This window comes from Rhinolophus sinicus, linkage group LG09 (genome assembly GCF_036562045.2).
Source record: "Rhinolophus sinicus isolate RSC01 linkage group LG09, ASM3656204v1, whole genome shotgun sequence".
Classification (NCBI taxonomy): Eukaryota; Metazoa; Chordata; class Mammalia; order Chiroptera; family Rhinolophidae; genus Rhinolophus; species Rhinolophus sinicus.
The window spans coordinates 45,159,966-45,172,447 of record NC_133758.1 but is presented as its reverse complement, the minus strand read 5'-3'; the positions used below and the strand labels follow the sequence as shown (position 1 = coordinate 45,172,447).

The following is a 12,482-nucleotide window of genomic DNA, read 5'->3' as shown; positions in this document are numbered from 1 at the left end:
CAGTATGTGCTCAGCTTTATGTTGGGCCTCCCGTTGCCTAGGAACCCACGAGTTCTTAAAGTTGCATCTGTGGGCGGGGCAGCCAGCGAGCCAGGCTAATGCCTGGGCAGCTGCTGATTAGATGTGAATGCTCAGCACCCCCTGGAGTAGCTCCTCCAGCTGTGGGGCTCACATGGCAGCCTTGACCTCCAAGCACATCTGGTCTGTCTTTATAAGCAAAAAAGAACCAAGTGTACATCGTGGATGCTGAGGGGTAAATTATGTAGTTAAGATTAATTTATTCAAGCTTACTTTCTACAGCCATCAGAAAGTCAATTACCTTTCTGCAGTTTGCTTTTTAGCAACAACTCTCAATCCAGGCACCAGATTTAAGTAACTTGAAGTGGGTTAGTGGTTTTACATCTTTATTGACACTCCCTGTCTCTGCACTTAAATTGTACATGTCATTCAAGGAGCCCAATAAGCTGTGCAAATAGTCTCTCGTGCATCTGTTCACAGCTGGGGAGAGGCCCGGGGTGAGCCGTGGTGAACCAAACCTGGGACAGTCCAGACTGTGAACCCCAGGTCTCTGTGGTAGCACGTGCCACGTCAGCACTTCAGTGTTTAAACTTCTCTCCTGCATGCAGTATAAATAAACACAAAGACAGTTGGTGACAGGTTTGCTCTCCTGTCACAGACTAGCCACTGGGATCAATTTTGGCCAGGCTGCCTCCTCCCAGACCGGTATCCTGCAGCTCTTCCTTCTCCGTCAGCAGGACGTGATCCCACGGCCTAGGCCTACAGGGCAGCAGTTTGAGCCTCCTCGTCTGGCACCCTGGAGGCCCAGCTCAGGCCCATTGGGGCAGAGCCTGAGCTGGGAGAGGAGGACCCAGCTCACAGGTAGGGGCGTGTCGAGAGTGACAGAAGTCAGTGGCCATGTTAACGGTGTGTGTCACTCCTTGCAGCCTGCTGGGGAACTTGAAGGTGTGGGGGCCTCCACAGCCAGGGAAAGCCTTCATGTTGGGGGAGGTGGTGGGGATGGCTGCAGAAAACTAGACCATTGCTCCAGTAACATACATAAACTGAATATATTAAAGCTTTCCAGTTCTTACAACTTTTTCCCCTTAACTTTCCCCTGTGGCCTAGAGGTGGGAAAGGAAAGGATATAAGAAAACCCCACTAAATGTGGAGTACATTTCATCAAAGTCCGTGTGAGCCAACCTGCCCCCAGTCACTACTATGTTGACGTCATCTCCTGCCTTCAAGTGCACAACAAGGTGGAATGCCCCGGGGCCCCCACAAGTATGCAGAGGCCCTTGGGGCTGGTGGTATTCCAGGGATTCTCTCTTGTAGCCGGCTGTGTGCAGCTGGGCCACACTGGCATTGGAGACCGACAGGACAGCTTCCACGTACGCGTCCCTCTCAGGAGTGAGGGTGGCTGTGATCAGGTAGCGCCCATCGTATGGAGCCGTGAAGATCCCTGGGAGGAGGAAGACAGATACCTGTGCTCGTGTGACCCCATCATAGCCCCTTGCAATAGGTTATTGGTTAAGTCTTGGGGAGGTAGCCCACCTACACCCACCCAAGGACAGACCCCCTTAGCGTGCACTGCTCTTTGCCACTCACCCAGGCCTCACTGCAAGACTCACTGTCTTCTGTGTGTCACATCCAGAACAGGACGACTACTGCAAACCCCTGAGCATTTGGTATAATTAATATACCTCACTACACCCAGAGCAGCCCTAGGAAAAACCTGTCCCTTAGCACTGTACACAGTCCACGGATAGAACTTGGCAGCCTTGCTGGAAGAGCGCTCACTCCTTGTAACATTTCTGGCAACTGGGTCCACCAGCCTTTGCAATGCCGTGTATACCCCCCGTGCTTGGTGAAGATGCAGGGCTGAGCCCCCCTCACTTAAGGTGCAATGGGGAGGCGAGCCACCCGGACCCTGGTTGCCTCGGAGTTTTCTCCATCACTGAAAGCACCTCAAGGCCAACTTAGCCTCACAGCTTAGCTGCTGGGCACAATATCCACAAAACACCTAAGCTGCCTCCTGAGCAGGCTGGCCTCCAAAAAACCCACAAAGCTTGTCACTAACACAGGGAAAGTCCACAACCAGCTCTCCCATGGAAGAGCCAGTTTCCCTGCACTGGACCAGTATATAGGTAGCATCCACTCATGCCCAGGAATAAGTTGATTTTCACTTAGCCAGTGACTCATAGGTCTGGGCCTGGGAGGGCAAGGAGAGTGGTGGTCGGAGCTGAGGAGACGGTATGAGAAAGAGGAAATAAGGTTTGTAGATGTAGATACTGCAGCATTTGTAAAGCAGCAGCAACTGTAGGTGGCTCCACAGCCAAGAGAGTCAGAGCCCACACCAAATGCTGACAGGACCAGCCACTTCCCCTGAGCTCGGGGAGGACGAGACATGGAACGTGGACCACAGGCCAAGAGCTGACAGAAGGGTGGGGCCTGGAGCTGAGAAGGACTCGCAGGGGCTGGCCCTTCAAACTGTCCTGAAAAATGCCAGGCCACCCAGCTCCCTTCCCCAGCTTTTAATAGTAAGGAAGCGAAAGCTCCAGGAGCATGTCCTGAGGTACCTGGGCGTGAGGACAGACCCGGCCCCAGCACTTTGGGCCCCTGGCCTTCATTCCCTCAGAGTCTCCCTGAGGTGAGGCCTCCTCAGGGTCACCCAGAATTTACTGAGGACCTGCTCGACGAGAAAGGTTCTGGACTGGACATCCCAGGATTGTGGGAGAAATGTGGGTCATCGTCCCTGCTTGACAGTGGACAAGCAGTCCCCACCACCAAGGCAGCATGGAGTGAGGGCTCCAGAGGAAGCCATACTTGAGTTGAAAGCAAAGCAGCATCTGTCACGCCCCAGCCTTCCTGCCTCCAAGCCTCAGGAGCAGATCAGAAACAGGGTCCTGGGCTTCCCTCCAGTCAGCCTGGAGGACCCAGAGTTCCATGTTTCCTGGAGATTTTAATGCTCACTAACACTTAAGAACCACTGTCCTAAGAACAGGCAGGATTTACCATGTTTCCCCGAAAATAAGACCTAGCCGGACCAACAACTCTAATGCATCTTTTGGAGCAAAAATTAATATAAGACCTGGTCTTATATATATTACATTATATATATATTATATTATATATTATATACCGGGTCTTATATTAATTTTTGCTCCAAAAGACGCATTAGAGCTGATGTCCAGCTAGGTCTTACTTTCGGGGAAACAAGGTAACTAGACGGTGGTCAGACAGGGAAGACGTGAGGGTGATGACTAAAAACTACTCAGAAGGAACTCGGTTCCATCTCCCAATAGCCTCCCAGAAACGCACCAGCTGCCACATACATGCAACCCTTTGAGTACCCATGTTGGCACCTTGGTCTGTTGGCACTTGATGGTCCCAGATACTGGCCTCTCCTCAGTGTCCGAGCTCCTCAGGAAAAACACCCAGGCCATCTGGGCCCTCAGCAACTGCCTCAGGGCTCTGCCCTGATCTGACTCAGGCATACCTAGAGCTCTTCTTCCTCGAGGGTTGCCAGTGGGCCAGGTAGGGAAGCACGCCCCCTAGGGGGACATCAATGGACCAGGCGAAGGCCTGGCTCACCTTCCCTTTACATAGGAGACCATGTCCATCCACATCTGACCTGATGGGAAGGGCTCTGCTTCCAGTCCCCAGAGACAGGAGCCCAGGCTCCGGGGTGGTGGGGTGGGGGGAGGGAGCAAACCTGCGCTGCAGGAACCTAGGGTGACTTCTGTCCCTACTATTCTCGGGCTAGGGCAGGCAGAATCCAGGTAGCTGAAGTGGTTCTGTTTCAGGGCAAAAGACCACACACGGCCACCTTCTGGAGGGAAGGCTGTCCCTTTCTTGGCTCAGTTAATCATAAACCATGAGCTCCTGAAGGAGGCAGGGTGAGGTGGTCTCCAGCCTGTCCTGTCCCAGGCTTTGTTAGCTGTGGCTGGGAGAGCCTTTCTAACAACCTCCACAATCACATGAACAACAACAAGTCCCATGGCAAGGGCTGATATGCTGACCTCATGACTGGGAAATGTCACTGCACACCCACCCACCCTGCTGCCTGCGAGCTGGAAACCTCTTCACAAAAACCCACAACAAGGAACAGCAACATTGCCAACCACCCCCTCAAGTGCCCTCAGCTACTGGAGCATCTCTAGAGTGACGCCCACCCCCCAGGACCCCAGAGAGTGCGGCCCCTCAGAACTTACCCGTGCTGGGGTTATACACGTCCCCGTCATTGACCAGCACTTTGTTAAAGAGGACAACGCCCCCATCGCTGGGGAAAGGCTTCTGGGTGAGCCCTGCAGAGAAAGACACCAGAGAGGGCACCGGAACCCCTGGAACAGAGAGGACACAAGTGTTCACAGGCGGACGGGGTCAGCACCTGTTCTGAGAGGCAGCCTCACCAGTTTATTTTGCCTTTAAGTAGGAAAGCACCCAAGGACACACACCGTCCTCACCTGAGGGCCAGATGGTCCTTGTCAGATCAGCAGTGGGCACAGCTGGGCAGTTGGACAGGGATTTGCTGGAAGTGTGTGTGAGACTGTGTGTGTGACACTGTGCATAAGAGATTTTGTGTGTGTGTGACATGGGGGGGGGGCTAAGGACGATTTTGTGTGAGACTGAGAATCCCTCAGTGAGAGCAGACAGCATGCGGTGCTGTGTGTGAGAGGTAGGGGGCTTTTGTGTGGGGGCATGGGGTGGGCAGGGAGTGGGTAATGAGAAAAACCTAGGGAGCTGCTTACTTATTGAAGAACCAATAAAACCTGGACTCCCAGGAAGCAGGTCAGGGCCACACCGGGCAGAGGCCCACCCAGTGGTCCTCGGGAAACTGCATGAGCTGGGATAAAGCATGAGGGAAAATTCGTTGTCTCAGGCAAGACTCTGACCCTCTCTGGGGAGCAAACCTTGTGAGGAAGCTCAGTCCACTGCAGTCAGCAGAGGCCCTATCCCATGGCTGCTGGTGGGGAAGGGCTGGGCCCCAACCTCCACCCACACCAACAGACTGAAGGGAGGAGGAGGGACATGCCGGACAGAGGCTGCCAAGGAGAGCCAGCCTCCTGCCCTGGTCTCCAAGCAGACGTACCTGGGGAGGCTGCAGGAGGTGACTTAGGGTATCCTGAAAAACAAAAGTGGAATGGAGTATCAAAATCCTAAACAGCATCTCATTTTTTCAGAGCCCCTCTTTTTCTCCCTGCTCCTTACACTATTTCTTTAAATAGACATAAAGCAAGGGCACCCACTCCAAGCTGCCTCCCTAGCACCCAGTGTGCCTGCCTCCTTGCTAGCTGGCTTATCCCCAGGCAGAGATGGCCCTGAGGGGGAGCTGGCTGGGGGAACATGAAGAGAAAGATGCGATGCTGGGGCTTCTCAAGCCAGGGAGGAGATCTCCAAAGACTGAATCAGACTCACACATGCCAACTACCATGCTTGCCCTCTAGGAGTGTTGTCTGTTCACAGGCTTCGCCCCCAGCGAGGCTAGATGCAGTGTTTGTCACGCGGATAGATGGAGGCATGGATGGACAGACAGTAACCCAATAGCATATAAGCATTCATGATATATGAAACTAACAGAAAACAAACTGTCCAACACCATTTGTTTGCAAGTCATAGCCCTGAGCCTCAGTTTCCTCATCGGTAATTCGAACTAATATCAGCTTCACAGTGCTGTCAGGAGAGCTATAGGAGATCAAGCTCCTGGTTTGATTCCTGGCACGTGGTGGGGATCCCACAAATGCCTGCTCCCTTTTCTGTCTCCCTCCTGGCTTTGCCCAACACCATCACCTCACCTCCCACTGGTGCTGACACAACTCGCATGGAATACGCCTTAGCCAAGCACTGAACGAGGCTGTCCTCCTCCAGCCTCACAGTACTCGGGGGCCCTATTACTGTCCTCACTCTGCAGGGAAGGAGCTGAACCCCAGGTTAGGAAGCTGCCCCAGGTCTCAAAGCTTGTGATGACACAGCTGGGATTTGAGCCAGAACATTCTGGCCTACCCACTCTGGCATGCAGCTGTCTGCTGAGAAACAAGCTCCCAGTACACACTTGGCTTCCCAGGTACACTTCCTGCTGGGAAGATCGAGCTGCCCCATGGCCCAGGTAGTCCAGCCCATGGGGCGATTCTAAGTGTAATTTACTGCACTGTCCCTGGGGTACCCCAGCCTCTGGAGAGTCAATTAGCCCTCAGCACCTTTGGAGAGCTAAATTTTGGACCTTACACCCTGAAGGCTGGACCCTGGACCCACAAAGCCCCTGCAGCAGGTCCCTGAGGCCCAGGCTGCCCCTCCATTCATTCTCACCCTCTGCAGCTCAGATGTGCACAGCAACGGTGGCCATGGACTCACCTGGTGCTCCTGCGAAGCCTTCTGCGCTGGGAATGGGCACCTGCCTTGTCTGGCCATCCACCCCCTGGGGCAGGCCCCTGCCTGACATGCCCATCCTCCCTGGAGGCCCAGCCTCTCCAGTCTCCATGATGACCCCAGTGGAGCCAGGCAAGAATGGCAGCCCTGTCCAGCCGGGCAATGCTGGTGGGGGCAGCGGCTGCAGAGGTCTCTTAGGCAGAACAGGCTGCTGGCCTGTGTGTAGCTGTTGTCCAGGGTCCTCGGGAGGTGGGGATGCACTGGGCTTGGGCAGCAATGGAGGGGTCAGTTCTGGAGGAGATGGCTCTGTGGGGGCCTCTGCCAGCTGTGGGGGCTTCTCTGGGGTCTGCAGGTCCTTCCCTCGTGGTGGGGGTGCTTCTGAGGGCTCCTCAGCTGAGCATTTGGAAAATGGAAAGAAATACACAGAGTTAAAAACCTCAGGCTCGACTGCTCAGTCACAGCCCCTCTGAGAAACTAAAAGTGTGTGCCTAGGTGGCTGCCCCTGTAGTAGGATCAACAAAGTTGTGACTGCCCTGAGGAACACAAGAGCAGCCACCACAGCATGGGGACAGCTTGCCTCACAGCTTCAGAAAAGACCTCAGGTCAAGCTGCCCTTGGGTGGCCCGGAAGCCTTTGAGAAGGGCTTTTGGGGCCCGCATGCCCCAGGAAGTGGGATTTTCAGCCTTCCTGTATGATGGTTGCACTCTTTAAAACAGTACCATTCTTGGCTCCAGCACCCAAAACTTCCTGATTTTACTGCATAATGATACTCCAGATGTTATCACAAATTACTGAGAGGAATCTGCTGCCAGCAGCAACTTTACATTCTTTTAAACAAGCTAGTCTTGGGGTCACTGTGGACAGCTTCACAAGCCAAGGAGCTTCTAGGCACAGATAGCAAGGCGACCCAAGCAGGGGCAGGCAACTCTGGCCACCTCTGCAGGGAGACCAGGACCCAAAGGAGCAACAGCCCTTGCCTGTCACCACAACCTTAAGATCCCCAACCAAGGGGATTTCCACCCCTGATCAACGTTTGCCTTCCATCCTGGGATGGTGCTGTGACACAGCCGGGAAGTTGCCACCCTTTCCTCCAGTGAATACGTTCCTGGAACTAGCCTTCCAGGAAGGCTTCCTGAGGGCCCACAAGGCATCTAAAAATAATTGGGAATGGGCAGATACCACCCTCAAAAGCCATCCCCCATCTCCTCAGTCCCCATTGTGCCTGCAATGCCCAGGTTCCAAAGCTATAAATTATGTTCTGGCAAAATCAATGATTGCATTTTGACCCACTGTCTAGTTTGATTTTAAAACTCACTAAGGTAAATATGACATATCAAACACATGCTCCCCCTCCACCCACAGAGCCAGCTTGCTCATCCACCTCCAGCCCCAAAGGGAGGTTGTTTCTAAAACAGCCTTTCCTGACCAGTGCTCCATGAGAGAATTAAGCCCTATAGAGAATGAGTGGAGTTATCACTTTCTCAATTCTCCCAAGGTTAATACAGAGCTAATACCAGTCTAGATGCAGAGAAGAAAAGTGAATTCATGCCAATCAGTGGGACGGCATCAGGCCTTCTCTTCAGAACCCTGGTTGAGAAGGGCTGGGTTAGACAGTGAAATAGGCAGAGGGATTCCAGACATAGGGACAGCAGCCAGAGTGGAGGACAGGAGTTGACACAACAGTCTGAAAACACTAAGTCAAAGTTTACTGAATTAGGAGCCCAGCCCCCTTCCCTTGCTCAGCTTCTAGGATGCTTGTTTATATCTCAGGTCAGATATAGGAGAAATCTTCAAATTGACTCTACTGTCAAGTCCACAAGCATGAAACCCTATCTATGCCTCACCTTTAAATATGAACCACAGTTAAGATCACTTGAAGTGCAAGGAAAGCCTCTAATGTGAAAGAGACGAAAACAAGCCATCCAACCAACATTAATGAAAAGGAACTCTGAAGAAACAGACAATAAAATAACAAGAAAATAAACATGTAATACCCTCATAGAAAATAGAAGGCACCATCTAAAGATGCAAGAATAGATTGCTATAAAAAAGGCCTAATCAGAGAACAAGGGTGAGCCTTTGCTGATAAAAATATGCTTGCCAAAATAAGAAAATTCAATGAAATTTTGGTAGATAAAAATCAAGGATATCTTTTAGAAGGTAGAACAGGAAGACAAAATGATGGCTAATAGGAAGGAAACCATAAGAAAATTAGAGGGTCAACCCGGAAGTCTTTCCCTCACCAAAAAACAAAAGATCAGAAAAACTGGGATGAAGGGATGATGAGGTAAGGAGAGAATTATCAAATACAACACACACAATTTCTCAGGACTAAAGAAGATGAAAGATCCCAGCACAATTATTGAATAAGGCATAGTCAGAACACTGAGGATAAAGAGAAGTGTTCAGGGGAAAAACATTTTTTAAGTGACTTCGAATGAGAAGGGGGTCATCCGGCTTCTCAACAACAGGATCAAAAACTAGAAAACAAGAGAACAACGCCTTGAAATCTTAGGGGAATATCATTATTAACCTTGAATTCTATACCCAGCCAAAATATCTGTCAATTATGAGACTAGAATAAAAACATTTTCAGATATGCAATTTGCAAAACAAACAAAACTCCCTCAAGTACCATTTCTTAGAAAGCTATTGGAAAATGTGCTCCACTGAAACAAGGGAATAAACAATGAAAGAAACGTGAAATAAAGAAAAGGGTCTCCGACCAAAAAGAGGTTCAAGAAATTTCTAGGATGGTAGTGAAGGAAATTTCAGAATGAAAGTCTTATACCAAGTTTAGAGAATAAGCAGTCCAGATTGGATCAAGAAGAGAGAGGACTCCAGGAAGGCGGTTCACTTGTTTTAAGAAATGGAGTTGACAAGTATCTGATACATTTTATGCTATGGAAAATTATATGACAGAGTATTGATGGGAGAGAAAAATCCAAAATATACATTAAATCTAGCAAATAACAAGGGAACACTACTATGAAAAGCAAAACAAAAAGCAACATAATCATATTTAGCTATTATTGAGCTATTTAAGTTCATAACAACATAAATATTGATTTGATTTTTGTGGTACAAGTCTGTTGGAAGTAAGAGGAGGGGAAGCAGGGAGAGACATGAGAGAGTCTAAGGTGTAGGCTGTCTGTAGCTGATAAATGACATATACATATACTTTCTACATACTACATGTAATATTTATATAGAGAGATGTCTAAAGCTAATAAATCAATTTAGAAATATGGAGGCAAATATCAGGGGCAAAATAACAGCTAAAAGAGTTGCACACAGCTGCCCCTGGAGAGTGAGAAGGGTGACACAGAAAAGTGTTAGCAGCAATGCCGATTTTCATTATAAGATTCTCAGTACTGTTTTACTTATTTTTATAAGATGTAACTATAGAAGACACCAGGGCCTGTTTCTACCCCATCACTTCCAATCCAAGCATGCTTGACTCTATTTCTTGTCCATCTTCTCTTTCCTCTTCTTCACTGTTCCCCCGGCTCAGAAGTTATCCTTCCTCCCAGAGCACACCCTTCTGTCTGAGCCCCCAGAGCCCACCTCCCTTCTCTTCTTGGAGCTGCTCCATGCAACATCACTCCTCTCTTCTCATCCCTCTTTCCTTCCTTCCTCCTCATCAGCTCCTTCCTTTTAGACTAAGTTTAGTTGTCTCCACTCAAAACTTAAAAGTTAAACATACTTTTCCTTAGTCCTACAACCCTCAGTGAATTACAGTCAGCAAAGTACCTTAAAATAGCAAAGTCCAGCCCCTTAAACTGGTCGTTCTTTTCTTACCTATTCCCACCAAACCCTTCAAACCAGCCCTGTTTCTTTGAAATCTACTAGCCTTCTCCTGGCCAGCTTATTCAGGCACTCAGAGTAATATTTTACTCCCCGCTCTCCTTCATCACTCATAAGTCCAGCTGATTCTAATTCTGAAATATTTTTGGCTCCTTCTACCACACCTTTTTCACAGAGCTCTTTTGAAAGCATTCTAGTCGCCTTTTCTCTGCCAAAAATCTTCCATTGTTTTCCACTGCTCATAAAATTGAATCACATCTCCTCTGTCTGACACCCTGAGCCCCCATCACCTGGCCATCTCGTCCTGCAGGCTTCGGCACCCTCACTGGCGTCCAGTTCTCAGCTGAGCTTCATTCCTTTGTGCCTTTGCTTTTGTTGTCTGAAGTCCCTAAACTGCCTTTTCTGACTGCCTCACTGAGAGAAACACACGCATCCCTGAAGTCCCAGCTCAGATATCACCTCCTCCTTGAAGCCATCCTGGATCTGCCCAGGAGGGCTTGAACAATCCTGCCTCTGAACCATAAAGCTCTTTGGGCCTCTAAAGGCCCTTTCAATTTCTTATCTTTCCTCTTGTGCTGGGTGAAGAGCACTTGAGGATACATTTTAGGGATCAATTATCCCCAGGGCTAAGTACAGGGCCTAGCACAGGACATTGAGACATTTAAGTGTTTGGTGAATAAAAGAAAGCAGGAAGTATGGCAGGTACTACAGGCCACACCCAAATTCCTGCCAGCCATTAAATTGGGCACTCTAATTTTGCCAATAATTGCCAGTCTGGGGTCCTATTAGGCCAGTGCTGGTGTACAGAGACAGTGATAGTTCTCTCTTTTATAGTCATCACTCCCTCAGCACCCAGGTTTGTCATACCAGTGGAAGGCAGAGGGGAAAGAATGAACAAATATAATGCTTAGGCCAAATAGCCTGCACTAATCTCCTTGGGAGTCCGTCCACAAGTGCTGTGGAGAGCTCAATGCTCCAAAGCTCCCATCAGTTCCCAGCAAAGACAGTACCAAGAAAGCTGCACTGGACCTGGACTGACCCCAGCCCTGGCCTCTCCAGCTCACGCTCACTCCACAGCATCTGTGGTGTGTCTGATGCGCACATTTATTGCAAGTTGAACAAAGACTGGACAGGATTTTGCTCATTCTGGAAAGATAACTCTGGCAGTCGGTATCTTTCTGAACTGAACATATGTTTGTAATTCAGAGAGTGACCATTTGAATTGAATTCTTCATAAGAGCCAAGTTTTGCTGCCCCTGCATTTACTGGTGAGGAGTGGTGAGGAATGGATCAGCCACACATGTACTGGCTCTTGTTCTGGGACCTTGACCCATGGCACGGTCACGATGCCAGCGTGTGGCCTGGTGCCACTGTCATGCAGGGTGTCATGTGGGGTCTCTGATCCCGCTCCCCACATAAGAATGCAGGACATGGTGAGGCCAAAAAGGAACACCCACGGAGCCATACATAGGGGAGTCATATCACTATAGTCTCGCTGGTGGCTGAGTAGGAGACACAGGAAGCAGGAGCCACACGATCCGCAACCCGCCTTCCTAACTGCAGTCTGCACTTCCCAGCCACCATCTGCTGCTAGCGTAGCCACAGCAGTTATATTAGTGGCTAATGGCTAACTGGTAACAGCTGATGGCCAGCTAGTCACAGCTGATGGCCATCTACTGCCCGAGCCAGCACCTTTGCACGTGAGGCCGAGAGCCTGGAAACTGCTCTCTGGGGCTCTGTCCCTACAGCCACCGTGAGCAAGTTGGGCAGGGCCATGGCCTTCACAGATGGACCTAACACCCAGTAGTCAAGGCCACTCCCTCTTCTTTAAAGTTCTTATTAAAAGCCAATTTCAACTTTACTAAAACAAAAACCATCCTGAGAAAATCCCCAATAATCCACGAGGCCGATGTGCTAAGAATGCACATCTTGCAGCTGATTCTATCTCACTTTGCTGATATAAGCCTGTGTTCTGTCTCCTGCAGCTGCTAGGAAACCCTGCAGGCAGGCTGGTTGCAATGGGAATCTAAGTTGCAAAAATTAAGGCTCCTTAGCATGTTTCTGGCAACTTGGTGGTGTCTCGGCACAGAAGAAGAGGCTACATGGGACAGACACTAGTCTTAGACATTAGAGTCTGTATTGGAGACCTGGCTGTGGGAAAGCCACTGAAACCTCCTGAGTTATCAGCCTCCTCCATCACACAGGATAAACCTGCAATACCTCCTGTCACCCAGGCAGAATTCGGTGCCAGTAGATGAAGTGATGGGTGCGGGTAACATGGAAGAGTGAAGTGCAATTCATTAGAAGGCCAG

At 50.0% G+C, this 12,482-nt stretch overlaps 1 protein-coding gene across 1 annotated transcript in view; it reads right to left on the bottom strand.

Moving 5' to 3' along the window:
* Positions 1-387: 387 nt before the first annotated feature.
* Positions 388-12,482, bottom strand: part of EMILIN2 (elastin microfibril interfacer 2) — a 56,069-nt gene continuing 43,974 nt past the window's right edge. Inside the window, exons 5-8 of the mRNA XM_019755771.2 lie at positions 6,349-6,756; positions 5,090-5,122; positions 4,212-4,340; positions 388-1,459 (exon numbers count right to left, since the gene is read on the bottom strand). Of these exons, the coding sequence (XP_019611330.2) occupies positions 1,122-1,459; positions 4,212-4,340; positions 5,090-5,122; positions 6,349-6,756 (908 nt within the window). The 3' untranslated portion in view covers positions 388-1,121. The remainder of the gene's footprint in view (positions 1,460-4,211; positions 4,341-5,089; positions 5,123-6,348; positions 6,757-12,482) is intronic.